Source organism: Thalassophryne amazonica, chromosome 16 (genome assembly GCF_902500255.1).
Source record: "Thalassophryne amazonica chromosome 16, fThaAma1.1, whole genome shotgun sequence".
Classification (NCBI taxonomy): Eukaryota; Metazoa; Chordata; class Actinopteri; order Batrachoidiformes; family Batrachoididae; genus Thalassophryne; species Thalassophryne amazonica.
Window position 1 is genome coordinate 31,808,581 of NC_047118.1, and position 19,187 is coordinate 31,827,767.

Below are 19,187 nucleotides of genomic sequence, written 5' to 3' on the forward strand. Positions count from 1 at the left end.
TTTCTATTCTTGAGCCACATAGTGAACAATAAACAGTGTATCTGCTGCCACACAGTGGCTTATTCTTCTCAGCACACCTTTGAAACACATTCACCCCAACGCGCACACACACACACACACACACACACACACACACACACACACACACACACACACACACACACACACACACACACACACACACACACACACACACACACCTCAAAGCACACAAAAACAAACAGATGAGACTCACTTCACTAAAAAAAGAAAAGAAAAACAGCACCACATACACGTACGTTACAAAATAGACTTTTATATAACATGATAACAAAGCACTTTTTCATGGCACTTTGTGATCACCGTGACGCCTCCGAAGAGGGACAGATGTGACATCTAGCAGGTTTGACAGGCAAACATTCATCATGAACGTCATAAACAAATAAACGTATTACATGGTGTGACGTGTGAACAAACACAACTTCAGTACAATCCAGACACCCGTTGTCAAACGACACACCATAACACTTGGAGCACCGTGTCGCTAACGAGTGCAACATCAAGATAAGGGCAAAAAAAAAAAAAAATTTAACAGTGGTAACCTCCACACCAGCAGTTACACATACACAGGTTTTGAATGACATTTCATCAGGCCTGAATTGAAGGTCAGACAGACACAAGTGGGGCAAATGCCCTGAAAATATTTTATTCTAACACCAATACAGATGTGAGCAGATGAATGATTTTTAGCTACAATCTAACCGTGAGACCCAAATCCATTTAGATCCCCCAGCAGTTCATTCTACAATAATAGCAATCAAAGGGAGTCAGTCCACAGCGCGGTAAAACAGGGCTGAGAAGCGGAGCGAGACTTCCGCGGAAATGGTCCACTAGTCCTAGGGTCCACTGGTCCTAACCTCCTTATATTATTTGATGGTGTATATGACAACCCCAAACTGATTTTAAAGTTCATCCTAACCCTAACCAGGAAAACTAGTGAACTCAAGGACGAGTGGATCCTAAGACTATGACTAGTGGACCTTAGGACAAGTGGGAAGTTCCTGACTTCCGCAGCTAAATATTTTATTTCCATAAGACACGGACTGAGTGAGAGTAGAAAATGGCTGTGATAAAGTCATTCTTTCTGTCCCTGCAGACGGCTATAGCATTTTAGCAGCAGTGGGCACAGCTAAGCAGAAATAAAAAAAAAAAGCTTTCATAACCATTAATCCACTAACTGAATAGTTAACTGTGATAATGCTAAACCAATGAACAGGTAAAAATTTAGCTGAAGCTAACTGTTAACCATCCATTTTCTGACACTCATCGATGGCAGACCAAGTAGCTCAGCTAACTGATAACTTTTAAAGGAGAACTGTGAAACTTAGCTTAGGTTTTATTTTTATTTTATTATTTATTTATTTATTTTTGGCTGTAAAACAGACTTAAATAACTGAAATTTTAATATGTTGAAGCATAAACATGATCCCAAAAATCTTTAGCATGCTAACATGAGATGATGATCAAAATATACATAAGTAATTAAATGAACAGTAGTTTCCATTCAGCATAGTTTCACATATTTTGTGACTGTTCAGCTTTTTTCCTAAAAAAAAAACTTATGTGACTTAAGGTGACAGTCAAACTAAAATTAGTGGGAGCTAATTGGCCCGCTATTGGTTTTCAAAAAATCGGCTAACGAAAACGTTAACTTTGCTAATTAGGTGTTAGCTTTACTAGCTGAAATGTACCCACCACTGACATTTTAGATTGTAACTCCGAGTCCTGACTCATACTTTTTTGATACAATTTGTCACCACAAAGACCACACATATTTCTGCACGACATGAAAAGTTTTAAATTCACATTTCTGAGAAGGGATGGCGGGCCAAGAAAGCTGGGTAGAGAAGAGGATTTCGTCTCCTCTCAGGCTCGGTGTCTGGATTGGCTTATTATCGGCATTAGCCAGATGTTTTTACCTTGTTCCCTCTCCCCATATCCGTGTACATTGCTCCGTCTCGACTAGTCAAGGCTGCAGCAACCTGTCTTGCGCTTCTGAGACTCAATATAGTCATGTATCTGGAACTTGGGCTCATTGGGCTGGTGTGTCTCTCTATGCTTCAGCTCCCTAAAGAAGACAGAGAGAGAAAGGGAGAGGAAAAAAAGTGAGAGGAAGAGCAAGTTAGATGTTGAGGAGGTGGATGTGTGGGATGGAGCACAGACGGGGTGAGCAAATCAAGAAAACGAGAAAGGAACAGGAAAAAAAATGCAAGAGCATAGAAAGGGACAGCTCTCTGCAATGAAATAGTAACAACAACAATAATAATAAATCGCATCAAGCATGATTCATTTAACCAAATGTGCACTTAAAATACCCGTTACATGACTGACACTGTTTTCTCCTTCAGCACAATTTACTGCCATTCAGTTAGAACAGTCTGTGCACTCAGAAGGAACGAAGAGCCCCAACGAGGTCTCATCACATTATAACGAGTCAAGATGAATAAACAAGAAATTAGCACAAACCCATTAGAGCGTATTAACTGGAGGAATCACGCTGCTTGCCGAGTCAAAAAACAGTATTTACAGCCACTGTATAGTTTATTTTAACTGTAAATCATTTTGCTTTAGTTACAGACGTCCTTCTAATCACAAGCATTTGTAGCAGAATTGTATGAAAATCAATTTTATCATTGTCAAAGATACTTTTAAAGCTCTGAAAGTGTGGAATATTTGTACTGTGGCTAACATTCCGTGAAGTCAGACAAGAAAATTACGTGTTTATGAACTAGATGTCACCTAACTTGATTTTGATCAAATTTGGATGGATGGATGGATGGATGGATGGATGGATGGATGGATGGATGGATGGATGGATGGATGGATGGATGGATGGATGGATGGATGGATGGATGGATAAACATTCAGCTGTTGGACTATCCTTATTCACATTTGTAAAATGCAACATAAAATTATTTCCTGTGGTGGCGGTGACTTGAGTTGCTGCCTGAACCACACGGTGCCTGCAGGCTTGTTCTCTTATGGACATACATCTTGGAGCAAACATAAATATTTGTTTGGACAAATGCAACTTTTATTACAAGAATTATACCACATAATTTGAGCAACATTTCTGTGTTTGTTGTTTTACTCCTCCAGGGCATTGGTCCGATTTACACGAAACTTACACGGATGAAGGTCAAGCCCAGAACTGCCCTTAAAGTGGGAGTTTGGTTTGATTCACTCCTACGTCTACTAAACTTGCCATACATATGGAGATGGGTTCTGGAATTGCCCAGGAGAAATCAAATTTAATAAAGGTCAATGATCAGGGTCAAAATCCAGATTTTAACTCCAATGCCTACCAAATTGGGCACACACATGTAGGATCTACCCAAGCATGGTGAAATTTGCCAAATGTTAATCACTGAGTTCAAAGGTCAAATTTTTCCGTTTGGATTTGCACCAGATTTGGCACACATATGTGAGTTCTGGAATTGCCCCGGCAAGATCAAATGACCAAAGGTCAATGACTGGGGTCAAGGTTACTGGGCTGAAATATTGAGAATGTTAACATCTGATGAAACTGCTTTCAACACTCACTTTGCTATAGCGAGAAAGGCCAGCTCCACATTGACTCCTGTCTTGGCGCTGGTCTCCATAAATGGTACTCCATATTCCTAAAATGGGAAAGCATTAGAAGATGAAGATGAAGGGGCTGCTCTTAAGAACACACCTGTGGTTCGGGTCATTACCTTAGCCAGCTTCTCTCCCTCCTCTCTTTTCACAACCCTCTCTGCAGCCAAGTCTGACTGTAAGACAACAGTGGAAAGAGCAAGAGCAGAGGTCAAAGGTCACACTTTCAACATGCCTTTAACGGGTGTGCGTACATCCCCTTATCCGTCTTCTCTGCTGCTGACTGGAGAGACCAGCTCCAAAAAATGATACGAGATGTCAGAAACCACCTCCAGCTTCTTCAGAAGGACACTGCTGGTCCTGTTGCTCTCAAAGCCAATGATTGAGCAGCTGCTATGTGACATCTGTGACCCCAGGAAGCGTTTGTACTTGCTGAGCCACCAGAGGGAGTTTTCAGATATATTAGCGCTGACTGCTGGTCATCATGACAATGTGAAAGTTTGTCTTTTCATAGCTGGCTGCAGTGTATTGTGTGTAAAGTGGCTTTGTGCAAGCATGTGTTCTGTAATTTCTGATGTTCAATAGCACCAGTCCAAACAATCTTTCTATTGATAGGTAAACAACCGACATACTGCTGAAGGTCAAATTCAAAGTAGAACACGAAATGGAATTAAATCTATAACAGCCAAGTGGCCTCTGTGGGTGTGTGTGTGTGTTTAGCTTCGATCACGCAGAAACCAGGGAGAGCTGACATTTTCTGTTTGGTATGTTTATGTATTTTTGGTCAAGGATGAACGCTGCGAAAACAGAAAGTTGATAGGACTAACATTTTTGGAGAAATTAGCAATTTTAGCTAACCTGAAAACAATGGACATTGTGCTACAATGCGCCATGGGAGTTTTGGGGTTTTAAATGTTGTTATTGTGGTTCATCTTAGTTTAACAGTGGTGTTACTGTTATTAATATATTGTGTTTTGTAGTTCAATTGGTTTATTCAGATTACCCAGACAGCAAATACATCCAGGCCAGATGTAGTCCAACATCTGGTACCAATCCTGAAAACAGATCCGGTCCAGACAGTTTTTGTACCCTGGCCCAGATCCGGCACGGCTCCGCTTTACAGTTCTGGAACAGATCCAGACCAGATCTGAACTGGATCTGCAAAACACCAACCGTGTACAAACCATATCTGGCACAGATCTGGGACAGATGTGGTCCGCATCACAGCACCGTGGCATGAACATGGGGCATAACGATAAGCGGTTATAAACTCTGTACTCTGTAATCATGATCGTCACTGAGGCTTTTTTAAATGCTTATTGCAAAGCGGTTTGTTTCTTTACGACAATTAAGTTTTATAAGTCCAGGGACACTGATCTGTGTGTTATAGATACAAATCTGTTTCCTTGGATCAACGGAACTTACCCCTGTAAAACTTGTTCCTGCCACGGTGCTGTGATGCGGTCCACATCTGCCCCAGATCCGTGCCAGATATGGTCTGTAAACGGTTGGTCTTTTGCGGATCCAGTTCAGATCTGGTCCAGATCTGTTCCAGAACTGTAAAGCGGAGCCGTGCCGGATCTGGGCCAGGGTGCAAAAACTGTCTGGACCCGATCTGTTTTCAGGAATGGTACCAGATGTTGGACTACATCCGGCCCGGATCTATTTGCTGTCTGGGTAGTTAAGTGTCATGTTGTCGTTACCATGAGTGAAAAGAGTATTGCTTTTGATGTCTTCCGCCACCGTCTCGGTTTGTACATGTATAAAAATTAAAAGCACCGGTTTGCAGCAGAATGCAGAAAAAATAAAAAGCTCTGTGTGTGTGCAGCTGCTTTTTGTGGTAGTTGTGGATGAGGCTCTCTGACAGTAAAACTGCCATTGAATATGTCTTGGACTTTATTTTAAGGATATGATTCCTTCTTTATGTTCTCTAATGCCATATACCAACACAGTGCAGAGTAGCTACCTAAACTCTGTAAGTGAGATAGAGTATCTCGTCAATAGTTTTACATCCTCATTGAAGACAACTTTGGATGCTGTAGCTCCTCTAAAAAAGAGAGCTTTAAATCAGAAGTGCCTGACTCCGTGGTATAACTCACAAACTCGTAGCTTAAAGTAGATAACCCGTAAGTTGGAGAGGAAATGGCGTCTCACTAATTTAGAAGATCTTCACTTAGCCTGGAAAATCAATCAATCAATCAATCAATTTATTTATATAGCGCCAAATCACAACAAACAGTTGCCCCAAGGCGCTTTATATTGTAAGGCAAGGCCATACAATAATTATGTAAAACCCCAACGGTCAAAACGACCCCCTGTGAGCAAGCACTTGGCTACAGTGGGAAGGAAAAACTCCCTTTTAACAGGAAGAAACCTCCAGCAGAACCAGGCTCAGGGAGGGGCAGTCTTCTGCTGGGACTGGTTGGGGCTGAGGGAGAGAACCAGGAAAAAGACATGCTGTGGAGGGGAGCAGAGATCGATCACTAATGATTAAATGCAGAGTGGTGCATACAGAGCAAAAAGAGTAAGAAACACTGCATCATGGGAACCCCCCAGCAGTCTACGTCTATAGCAGCATAACTAAGGGATGGTTCAGGGTCACCTGATCCAGCCCTAACTATAAGCTTTAGCAAAAAGGAAAGTTTTAAGCCTAATCTTAAAAGTAGAGAGGGTGTCTGTCTCCCTGATCTGAATTGGGAGCTGGTTCCACAGGAGAGGAGCCTGAAAGCTGAAGGCTCTGCCTCCCATTCTACTCTTACAAACCCTAGGAACTACAAGTAAGCCTGCAGTCTGAGAGCGAAGCGCTCTATTGGGGTGATATGGTACTACGAGGTCCCTAAGATAAGATGGGACCTGATTATTCAAAACCTTATAAGTAAGAAGAAGAATTTTAAATTCTATTCTAGAATTAACAGGAAGCCAATGAAGAGAGGCCAATATGGGTGAGATATGCTCTGTCCTTCTAGTCCCCGTCAGTACTCTAGCTGCAGCATTTTGAATTAACTGAAGGCTTTTTAGGGAACTTTTAGGACAACCTGATAATAATGAATTACAATAGTCCAGCCTAGAGGAAATAAATGCATGAATTAGTTTTTCAGCATCACTCTGAGACAAGACCTTTCTGATTTTAGAGATATTGCGTAAATGCAAAAAAGCAGTCCTACATATTTGTTTAATATGCGCTTTGAATGACATATCCTGATCAAAAATGACTCCAAGATTTCTCACAGTATTACTAGAGGTCAGGGTAATGCCATCCAGAGTAAGGATCTGGTTAGACACCATGTTTCTAAGATTTGTGGGGCCAAGTACAATAACTTCAGTTTTATCTGAGTTTAAAAGCAGGAAATTAGAGGTCATCCATGTCTTTATGTCTGTAAGACAATCCTGCAGTTTAGCTAATTGGTGTGTGTCCTCTGGCTTCATGGATAGATAAAGCTGGGTATCATCTGCGTAACAATGAAAATTTAAGCAATACCGTCTAATAATACTGCCTAAGGGAAGCATGTATAAAGTGAATAAAATTGGTCCTAGCACAGAACCTTGTGGAACTCCATAATTAACTTTAGTCTGTGAAGAAGATTCCCCATTTACATGAACAAATTGTAATCTATTAGACAAATATGATTCAAACCACCGCAGCGCAGTGCCTTTAATACCTATGGCATGCTCTAATCTCTGTAATAAAATTTTATGGTCAACAGTATCAAAAGCAGCACTGAGGTCTAACAGAACAAGCACAGAGATGAGTCCACTGTCCGAGGCCATAAGAAGATCATTTGTAACCTTCACTAATGCTGTTTCTGTACTATGATGAATTCTAAAACCTGACTGAAACTCTTCAAATAGACCATTCCTCTGCAGATGATCAGTTAGCTGTTTTACAACTACCCTTTCAAGAATTTTTGAGAGAAAAGGAAGGTTGGAGATTGGCCTATAATTAGCTAAGATAGCTGGGTCAAGTGATGGCTTTTTAAGTAATGGTTTAATTACTGCCACCTTAAAAGCCTGTGGTACATAGCCAACTAACAAAGATAGATTGATCATATTTAAGATCGAAGCATTAAATAATGGTAGGGCTTCCTTGAGCAGCCTGGTAGGAATGGGGTCTAATAAACATGTTGATGGTTTGGATGAAGTAACTAATGAGAATAACTCAGACAGAACAATCGGAGAGAAAGGGTCTAACCAAATACCGGCATCACTGAAAGCAGCCAAAGATAACGATACATCTTTGGGATGGTTATGAGTAATTTTAATTTTAATTTTAATTTTTTTTTTTAATTTTTTAATTTTATTTAATGCTTTGATCTTAAATATGATCAATCTATCTTTGTTAGTTGGCTATGTACCACAGGCTTTTAAGGTGGCAGTAATTAAACCATTACTTAAAAAGCCATCACTTGACCCAGCTATCTTAGCTAATTATAGGCCAATCTCCAACCTTCCTTTTCTCTCAAAAATTCTTGAAAGGGTAGTTGTAAAACAGCTAACTGATCATCTGCAGAGGAATGGTCTATTTGAGAGTTTCAGTCAGGTTTTAGAATTCATCATAGTACAGAAACAGCATTAGTGAAGGTTACAAATGATCTTCTTATGGCTTCGGACAGTGGACTCATCTCTGTGCTTGTTCTGTTAGACCTCAGTGCTGCTTTTGATACTGTTGACCATAAAATTTTATTACAGAGATTAGAGCATGCCATAGGTATTAAAGGCACTGCGCTGCGGTGGTTTGAATCATATTGTCTAATAGATTACAATTTGTTCATGTAAATGGGGAATCTTCTTCACAGACTAAAGTTAATTATGGAGTTCCTCAAGGTTCTGTGCTAGGACCAATTTTATTCACTTTATACATGCTTCCCTTAGGCAGTATTATTAGACGGTATTGCTTAAATTTTCATTGTTACGCAGATGATACCCAGCTTTATCTATCCATGAAGCCAGAGGACACACACCAATTAGCTAAACTGCAGGATTGTCTTACAGACATAAAGACATGGATGACCTCTAATTTCCTGCTTTTAAACTCAGATAAAACTGAAGTTATTGTACTTGGCCCCACAAATCTTAGAAACATGGTGTCTAACCAGATCCTTACTCTGGATGGCATTATCCTGACTTCTAGTAATACTGTGAGAAATCTTGGAGTCATTTTTGATCAGGATATGTCATTCAAAGCGCATATTAAACAAATATGTAGGACTGCTTTTTTTGCATTTACGCAATATCTCTAAAATCAGAAAGGTCTTGTCTCAGAGTGATGCTGAAAAACTAATTCATGCATTTATTTCCTCTAGGCTGGACTATTGTAATTCATTATTATCAGGTTGTCCTAAAAGTTCCCTAAAAAGCCTTCAGTTAATTCAAAATGCTGCAGCTAGAGTACTGACGGGGACTAGAAGGAGAGAGCATATCTCACCCATATTGGCCTCTCTTCATTGGCTTCCTGTTAATTCTAGAATAGAATTAAAATTCTTCTTCTTACTTATAAGGTTTTGAATAATCAGGTCCCATCTTATCTTAGGGACCTCGTAGTACCATATCACCCCAATAGAGCGCTTCGCTCTCAGACTGCAGGCTTACTTGTAGTTCCTAGGGTTTGTAAGAGTAGAATGGGAGGCAGAGCCTTCAGCTTTCAGGCTCCTCTCCTGTGGAACCAGCTCCCAATTCAGATCAGGGAGACAGACACCCTCTCTACTTTTAAGATTAGGCTTAAAACTTTCCTTTTTGCTAAAGCTTATAGTTAGGGCTGGATCAGGTGACCCTGAACCATCCCTTAGTTATGCTGCTATAGACGTAGACTGCTGGGGGGTTCCCATGATGCAGTGTTTCTTTCTCTTTTTGCTCTGTATGCACCACTCTGCATTTAATCATTAGTGATCGATCTCTGCTCCCCTCCACAGCATGTCTTTTTCCTGGTTCTCTCCCTCAGCCCCAACCAGTCCCAGCAGAAGACTGCCCCTCCCTGAGCCTGGTTCTGCTGGAGGTTTCTTCCTGTTAAAAGGGAGTTTTTCCTTCCCACTGTAGCCAAGTGCTTGCTCACAGGGGGTCGTTTTGACCGTTGGGGTTTTACATAATTATTGTATGGCCTTGCCTTACAATATAAAGCGCCTTGGGGCAACTATTTGTTGTGATTTGGCGCTATATAAAAAAATTGATTGATTGATTGATTTACATCAATTACAAAGAAATACAAACAGTATGGCACTCTATGGTAAATCTGCATGGAGTAAACAATATAATTTCTTAGTTTTTTATTTTTAATAAATTTCCAAAAAATCACAAATAATCTTTTTTCACATTGTCATTATGGGGTATTGTGTGTAGAATTTTAAGAAAAAAAATTTAATCCATTTTGGAATAAGGATGTAACATAACAAAATGTGGAAAAATGAAGCGCTGTGAATACTTTCCTGATGCACGGTGAGAAAAGTATTTAACAGCCGTTTTGACTCACTCCTGCAGTACAGCAGTGTTAGGGCGGGTGGTGGCTTGACACAGGGAACAGTAGGAGACCAATACAGACTTACAGGCATGGTAGGTTTAGATGAATATAAGGCTTTATCTGTTAAACAGGCATTGGGTTTGGTACAGAGGAAGTCAGACATACAGGCAGAGGTATCAGACATGGTGCAGGCTGGGACATGGTCCATAAACCAGGCAGGGTTCGTTCACATGGTGTTGAGGAATAAAGCAGGCAAAACAAAGGCAGAGTCAAGAAACAGGCTGAGTTGAGGGTAATGGTGAGCCGGAGATCAGAGTACAAAAGCAAGGTCAAAAACCACTGAAGAGCAAACAGGACGAAAACGAGGGGTGAGAAAGTGAACTAAGTCAACAATCGGGTGGTGAGCTGTGGAACTGTGAGGGCTTAAATAAGGAGCAGGCTAATCAAGGTGATGTGAAGCAGGTGCGTGGAAGCTTCTGGAAAGAGATATGGTTTTGTGAAACAAAGAAGAGGGAAAACTAACTGTGAATAACGTGACGTGCTCCAAACAAACAATAATGCGTAAGCAAAACAAAAGGGGCAAAACGAAGAACTAACGTGACTAGTCTAAAAAGGGGGAAAACAAGAATACTAATAATAACCCAAAACTAATATGGGACAGATGTTGGCTGATACATAAAAGTGAATACAATAAATGATGATGACAAAAAAAAAAAAACTATTGGTAAAACAGAATACAGTGGGGTAAAAAAGTACTTAGTCAGCCCCTGACTGTGCAAGTTCTCCTACTTAGAAAGATGAGAGAGGTCTGTAATTTTCATCATAGGTACACTTCAACTATGAGAGACAAAATGAGAAAAAAAATAATTTATTTGCAAACAATGGTGGAAAATAAGTATTTGGTCACACAAAAACAAGCAAGATTTCTGGCTCTCACAGACCTGTAACTTCTTCTTTAAGAAGCTCTTCTGTCCTCCACCTGTTACCTGTATTAATGGCACCTGTTTGAACTCATTATCTGTATAAAAGACACCTATCCACAGCCTCAAAGAGTCAGACTCCAAACTCAACCATGGCCAAGACCAAAGAGCTGTCGAAGGACACCAGGAAGAAAATTGTAGATGTGCACCAGGCTGGGAAGAGTGAATCTTCAATAGTCAAGCAGGTTGGTGTGAATAAATCAACTGCGGGAGCAATTGTAAGAAAATGGAAGATATACAAGACCACTGATAATCTCCCTCGATCTGGGGCTCCACGCAAGATGTCATCCCATGGGGTCAAAATGATCATGAGAACGGTGAAGAAAAATCCCAGAACTACACGGAGGGACCTGATAAATGACCTGCAGAGAGCTGGGACCAAAGTAACAAAGGCTACCCACTATGCAGAGAGGGACTCAAATCCTGCAGTGCCCCCCTGCTTAAGCCAGTACATGTCCAGGCCCATCTAAAGTTTGCCAGAGAGCATATGGATGATCCAGAAGAGGATTGAGAGAATATCATGTGGTCAGATGAAACCAAAATAGTACATTTTGGTAAAAACTCAATTCGTCATGTTTGAAGGAAGAAGAATGCTGAGTTGATATCTACTTTGAAGCATAGGCTTCCAAAACCTCCTTCCATCAGTGAGAGCATTGAAGATGCAACATGGCTGGGTCTTCCAGCATGACAATGATCCCAAACACACTGCTCGGGCAATGAAGGAGTGGCTCCGTAAAAAGTATTTCAAGGTCCTGGAGTGGCCAAGCCAGTCTCTAGACCTCAACCACATAGAAAATTTGTTGAGGGAGTTGAAAGTCCATGTTGCCCAGTGACAGCCCCAAAACATCACTGCTCTAGAGGAGATCTGCATGGAGGAATGGGCCAAAATACCAGCTACAGTGTGTGCAAACCTGGTGAAGACTTAGAGGAAATGTTTGACCTCTGTCATTGCCAACAAAGATTATGTTACAAAGTACTGAGTTGAACTTTTGTTATTGACCAAATACTTATTTTCCACAATAATTTACAAATTAATTCTTTAAAAATCCTACAATGTGATTTCCTGGATTTTTTTGTTCTCATTTTGTCTCTCATAGTTGAAGTGTACCTATGATGAAAATTACAGACCTCTCTCATCTTTCTAAGTAGGAGAACTTGCACAATCAGGGGCTGACTAAATATTTTTTTGCTCCACTGTAAACAAAACTGGTGACTACAGCAGTGATTTTCAACCTTTTTTGAGCCGCGGCACCCTTTTTATATTTACAAAATCCTGCGGCACACCACCAACCAAAATAATATTATAATGCTATTACCTCTGGTTTTGCGCAAAACCCAATTATCGCAATAGAAAATCGATACAGAAAACATCGCATTTCGAAAATCCTCAAGCATTTTGCGCTCTGATCTCAAGTAGGGCTGTCACGATTAGGAATTTCTGGAGACGATTAATTGTCAGACAAATAATTGCGATTGACGAATATATTGTCTATTTTTTTTCTTTTTTCCCCTTCTTTATATTCTACTATTGTAGTATAATTACACAACTCTGGAAGAACGTTTGGCTTCTGTGAGTGGAGAAACTGGGAATGGTGCAACATTTTTATTTTTATCTTCATTTTACATACAGTCCCAACTTTTTCTGATTTGTGGTTGTTTCTGTTGCATTTCTGAAATTATTTCTCCTCATCAGTCACGTTTTGTGCTTAAACACTGCATTAAGCCCATATTGAACAAATAAATACCTTTGGAAAGTAACAGCTGTTAAAGTTCAGAGTTCTCACCTGCTTTTTGTGATCTGTGCGTCTGAACATTGTTTTTTTTTGTGGCTCTCAGTTCATTCATATATTCTCATTTTTTAAATATGTTTTTAAATATATTTGACCGTTTATTTCATCTCATGATCTCATAAATTCAGCATACGACGCGCGCATGGTGTGAACAGGACGGTAACGGCAGAATCACACCTTTAGAGAAAGTTCAGAGAGAAGTAAAGGCAGCTTCATGTTTCCGTTTTGTTAACGTTCACTCCGGTTAAAATCCTCTCTCTGCTCTGCGCTCGCTGCGCACTGAACGTGTCGCGCCTGCATTCAGGAATCTCCCTCACCCACCCCCTCCCCTCCCTCACCCACCCCCTCCCTCGCAGTCTGCAGCCTGTTAACTCTGCGTGCGCGCACACACAGGCACAGACACACACACCGACAGCTCTGCATTTTAGACGGCTTTTGAAGAAGACGGCACTGTTTTAATCGGCCGTCAGCCTCCTTGTTATTGTCCCGCCTTAAGACGAGAGCGAGGCTGCAGCACGTTTGACATCAGATTCTGAGTCGTTTTATGCTTTGTGGATAAAATAAATAATTCACGGTAATCGCGAATATGAAAAATAATCGCGAATATGAAAAATACTCACGGCACCCCTGACGATCAATCACGGCACCCTAGGGTGCCGCGGCACCCCGGTTGAGAATCACTGGACTACAGAATAATGCAATAAATAAAACAAGATAACTGATAAACAGAAAATGCAATAAATAACAAATGGAAGATAATATGATAAGAAACACTGAAGATAAATAATAACCAAAACCTGTGACTAAAGCATAATACAATAAATGTGATAAACAGAATTAAACTAAGGCTAAAGTAACAAAAGGGACCAAGAGTAAAACAAAACAATAACCAAAGAATGAACTAGTGACAAAAGTGCAACACAAAGAAAAGCAATAAATAGAACCAAGGTGAGATTTACATGATTTATATGAAAACTAAAGCCAGAAAACCATAGAGGAAATAACGCAAAGAACTAAGAACTAAACTCAGAGCCAGGGCAGAGCATGACAAACAGGAAAAACTGGTGCTTTAATCGTCACAGCCTCAGTGCTACTGTGCTGAGGAGAGTCCTCACATGCACCAGAATGATGACTGATTTCCAAATTAAAAGGAGTTTTTTTTTTCCCCACAGCATTTCTTTTCCACTGGTCTTTAAAACAATGCTTTATTTACTTATTTTTAGATATAAATGGGTTGTTGTATAATTTGACTGTTGATTTGCCACTGTGTTGACAGGTTGCACAATCCACACTGTGGCACTAGTTTGCGCAATAGAATTTTCTATATCAATTTTGTTTCCTTTAAAGGGTTACAAAAATTCATCTGGATGTAGGTTTGTGGGTCAAAAATAACTGCTTTTAAGAAATCAGTCCAGGATAAATTCTGGTCCAAATAAGACCATTATTAAAGGGGTCATGTAACGTCACATTTTATCTCCCTCTTATGCATTTGTGTATTTAAAGCAGAATGGAAAATATCTTAAAACTCACGTAATTCTGTGGCTGACAGCTTGGTGTAGACCTCTGTGACGTATGTAACAGAAATAACACCCATCTGCACCTCAGATTGTCAACAACAACCAAAAAAAAACATCCCCACTTTGTTCCAAAATCCAGCTGGGGGTGGGGGAGAATGCCAATATGTAAAGTTTTGTGCTTTGAATAGCTAAAAATATCCAAATGCAGTTTGTAGAACTTTTGCTCATTAAGCTTTGATAACTTGGGAAATACAATCCAGTCCATAAGTACATGGACGGCGCCATCATTCACCAAGTATCCACAAGAATACAAGGAATTTGACTTCGGTTTGAGCTGCACTCTTTCTGTACGGCATGTATAAATATACACTAAACACTGAATAAATCACAGTAAAAAATATGCAAATAAATGTGCAAGTAAAATAAAATGTGCAGTAAGAAAAAAAATGTGTACTTTTGCCTCCGTACACCAACACAAAAGAGCTGAAATTTAGCAATCAAGACGCCAAATGTGTTTGCAGTGTAGAATGGTTCCATTCAAGGGGTTTAACAATGAATAGTGTATTAACCATTTAGAAATTACAGTCAATCGCAGCACTTTGGCCACTTTCTCCACAGAATCCTATTGGTCCTACAGAGTTGTCTGGGTGTCTTTGTGGCTTCCCTCACTCGTCTCCTTCTTGCACATCCATTCAGTTTGTGAGAATTGCCTCCTCTAGACAGATTTACCATACAGTACCATACCATTTTGCCTAATAATTGATGGAAATTAAATTCCAAACATATTCAATGACTTGGAAATGTTCATATATGCATTTCCTGTGTTATATAAAGAAACAGATCATAAAAGTGATGATTTGTACTGGCAATAATCATTTTGTCCAATTACTTACAGGCTCTGAAAATAGAGCAACTGTGCATAAAAATGGCTGTAATTCCTAAAAGCGTAATGTGATATTTATGTTAAACCCCTTGAATTAAGGTTGAAAGTCGGCACACAAGAACATCTGGATTTTTAATTTCAACTCCACTGTGGTGGTTTACAGAGATAAACCAAACAGTCATCATACAGGCCTCACAAATCACAATTACAAATGCAATATTTTCCTAAATAATTGCAATGTGACTTTATAATAGATTCACTGTGGTGACCGCGAACGAAAGTCACACACAAATAAAAGTGTATAGAAAATGAACATGAACATTTTAAATGCAAAATAAAATTTCAGAAGAACAAAAACACACATTATTCTCCCGATCAGTAATTTACTGATCTTCAGGGAGCTTGTCAATTCCCACGTCGGGCTAAAACAGAGACAAAATGGGTCAAACTTGCCCCATGGGTCACAAATTAGGCAGTCCTGTTCGATAAGTGTTAGCGTAATATGCAGCCAGAAACTGAAGCATTACATGGCCAAGAATATAAACAACAAGACCAAACTGAGATTTCTGACGCCCGACAAGCCAGATCCAGATCACCTCCAAAAGTCAGTAGTCTTCCACGGCCTAATATCTATCTGTGGTGCAAATTTGGTGAGAATCTGTGAAGTAGTTTTGACGTAATCCTTCAAAATCTATATACTCGTAAAGTGCAATCTTGATCCAGAAATCTTGACCCAGAATCCAGATCTGGATCTAGATCACCTCCAAAATTTAATGGAGTCTTCCATGGCCTAACTTCTATCTGTGGTGAAAATTTCTTCAAAATTTGTGCAGTAGTTTTGACGTAATCCTGCTAACAGTCAGACAGACAAATAAATGCTGATGATTTATCTCATACTGAGAAATCTCATACTGTAAATCTTTGGCTGAAACTACTTAATGACCCTGAGGTTCTATTTGATCTCATTTAAACTTTTTTTCCTGCTAAAAATGTCCAGAAAGGTCTGCTTTGAGCTTCTGAACCCCACTGAACATTCTCGTTGAAAACAACCAGGAATGTCTGTTGTATGGTGGCCCTGAAGGACATCACACAACAAGAAAACACAGCAGTAATCTCATTTCAATTTATTTTCATTTATATAGCGCCAAATAACAACAGAGGCGCAACAGAGGCACCTCAAGGCTCTTCAAACAAGTAAGGTCTGACCTTACTAACCCCCAGAGAAACAGTGGTAAGGAAAAACTCCCACTGAGGAAGAAACCTCAAGCAGACCAGACTCAAAGGGGTGACCCTCTGCTTGGGCCATGCTGAAGATAAATATTACAGAACAATTCACAAAACGAATATACTTGAAATGCTGTTGGTGCACAGGACAGGAGGGTCTCCAGCACAAATACCACACCCATCTCTGGATTTAGCTGCACCTTAAACAGAGAGAAAAAACAGAATCAGGCATCAGAAAGACAAGAAATACAGTATAATTTGTCAGCATTAAACAACAAGAAAAACAAGATACTAAGGTGATTGCCGGCCACTAGCCCTAAGCTTCACTAAAAGACCCAGAATTTAGGTAAAGTTGAGGCTGCGGCACGCTCCATTTCTGAATAAAATGAATTAAAAGAATAAAAAGCGCAGAACTATATGATGCCAGTATGCTAACCATACGAAAGGGAAAATAAGTGCGTCTTAAGTCTGGCAGTATTTATGAAAACACAACAGTATTTATAAAAACACATTAGTTTTCATAAATGTCACATTTTCTGAAATATTGTAGTACATTTATCTTTAGGGGTACCGCGGGTGACCTTTGATCCACATAAAACAGCCCCTCCCTGATAGATTATTAGGTTATCAGAAGGTAAATAAAAATATCTGAACACCAGTTAGGTCACCTTCTCACGACTAATGCGGAAGCAAAGTGGTTTTTGTATGTTTGGAATCATTTGACACTGATATCAAAAGTCAAGAAACAGTCCAAAAAATCTAGTTCTGGGGCAGCACCCGGGGTAGCTGGTTTGTACAGTCGGGAATATTTGCCTGGTTTGATTATGTTAACATCTGCAAATGGACAAAGATTATTACTTCTGAAAGCACTTTGTAGCATTTAAGCATCCATGTCTGTGAGACTGTGATAAGGGTGCGTACAAATTATCCTCCTAATCTTTATTCTGTCACGCAAAACAAGGAAGCGTCACTCACCTTGTTGCCGAGCAACATGATGACCACATCCTTCTGGGCATAATCATGTATTTCAGTCAGCCAAGCCTTTAAAAGTATGAGAAGAGAGAGGTAAGAGACAGAAACACAGAGCGAGACAATCATGTGGAATGCGGATTGGTTGATAAACAAAATACAGGTCGCCACTTCACGATGGCGTGCTGCCTCGTCTCCTGTGCGGCAGTGTTTTATTACAATCCTCCAATCAATCATGGTGACATTGAGTCACTCTCATCCTTGAGCACTTTTATTGCTTTTCATCACTGAAAGTGGGAACTGTGTAACCAAGGAAACTGTAGCCTCATGTCTTTCCTAAAGAGGACTGTGAGGAAATGTTGTACGCCTTTATATTACATTACATGTAAATTAACTGGGTGAGGCTTAAAAAATAGAAAGAGCAGAAAGATGCATGTAACAGAGACATCTTACCCTGATGTTGTCAAATGATAGCTTGTTGGTGATGTCATAGACCAGAAGTAATGCTGTCAAGAAAACAAATTTCAGCTTTACTACTATTTGCAATAAACAACATGAATAAATACTGTTTTCTCTGTGCACTGTTCAAAAGTACTGTATTTTTTGTGGTGTATCACTTTTTGTTTGTTTGTTTGTTTACTAGTTTGGGGCGGGGTCCTGTGACTTATATTTTGGAGAAACTAATATATGAAAAAAATACTGCATTATCATTTATGGCTACAAGATGGATGTCTACAGGTGTGACAAGCTACTGGATGAGGTACTGTGATTCAAAGCTTGGAGCAGCAACAGCAACAGCAGAAGAAGACGAAGAAGAAGAACAAGCTCTGAATCCGAAAAATGTTCTTTGCCTGAGAGAATGAGTAAATTTAAGAAATCATGCTCTCAAACTGAAAGATCATGCTCTGGAATAAAACCAGAGAATATACCTTTTACACTAATTAGAAGAATCGTTGTTTGGACTGTGTCAGAAAACAACAACAGCAAAAACAAATCAGTTAAACTAAGGTAAGTCTCTTTTACTACAACCCCTGGCAAAAATTATGGAATCACCGGCCTCAGAGGATGTTCATTCAGTTGTTTAATTTTGTAGAAAAAAAGCAGATCACAGACATGACACAAAACTAAAGTCATTTCAAATGGCAACTTTCTGGCTTTAAGAAACACTATAAGAAATCAAGAAAAAAAATATTATGGCAGTCAGTAACGGTTACTTTTTTAGACCAAGCAGAGGAAAAAAATATGGAATCACTCAATTCTGAGGAAAAAATTATGGAATTACCCTGTAAATTTTCATCCTCAAAACTAACACCTGCATCAAATCAGATATGCTCGTTGACATTGACCCTGTGCCATGACATTGACGCTACGTGCCTTCTTGCAAGGAATGTTTTCGCAGTTTTTGCTCTATGGCAAGATGCATTATCATCTTGAAAAATGATTTCATCATCCCCAAACATTCTTTCAATTGTCCAAAATATCAACGTAAACTTGTGCATTTATTGATGATGTAATGACAGCCATCAGTGCCTTTACCTGACATGCAGCCCCATATCATCAATGACTGTGGAAATTTACATGTTCTCTTCAGGCAGTCATCTTTATAAATCTCATTGGAACGGCACCAAACAAAAGTTCCAGGATCATCACATTCCCCAATGCAGATTCGAGATTCATCACTGAATATGACTTTCATCCAGTCATCCACAGTCCACGATTGCTTTTCCTTAGCCCATTGTAACCTTGTTTTTTTTCTGTTTA

General features: G+C 39.7%; 1 protein-coding gene across 1 annotated transcript in view; it reads right to left on the reverse strand.

Annotated features, from left to right (window-relative positions):
- Positions 1–275: 275 nt before the first annotated feature.
- LOC117527865 (ras-related protein Rab-37-like) overlaps positions 276–19,187 on the reverse strand; it is a 42,364-nt gene continuing 23,452 nt past the window's right edge. The window contains exons 5-9 of the mRNA XM_034190366.1: positions 17,880–17,932; positions 17,433–17,498; positions 3,735–3,791; positions 3,583–3,659; positions 276–2,107 (exon numbers count right to left, since the gene is read on the reverse strand). Coding sequence (XP_034046257.1) covers positions 2,002–2,107; positions 3,583–3,659; positions 3,735–3,791; positions 17,433–17,498; positions 17,880–17,932 — 359 coding nt within the window. The 3' untranslated portion in view covers positions 276–2,001. The remainder of the gene's footprint in view (positions 2,108–3,582; positions 3,660–3,734; positions 3,792–17,432; positions 17,499–17,879; positions 17,933–19,187) is intronic.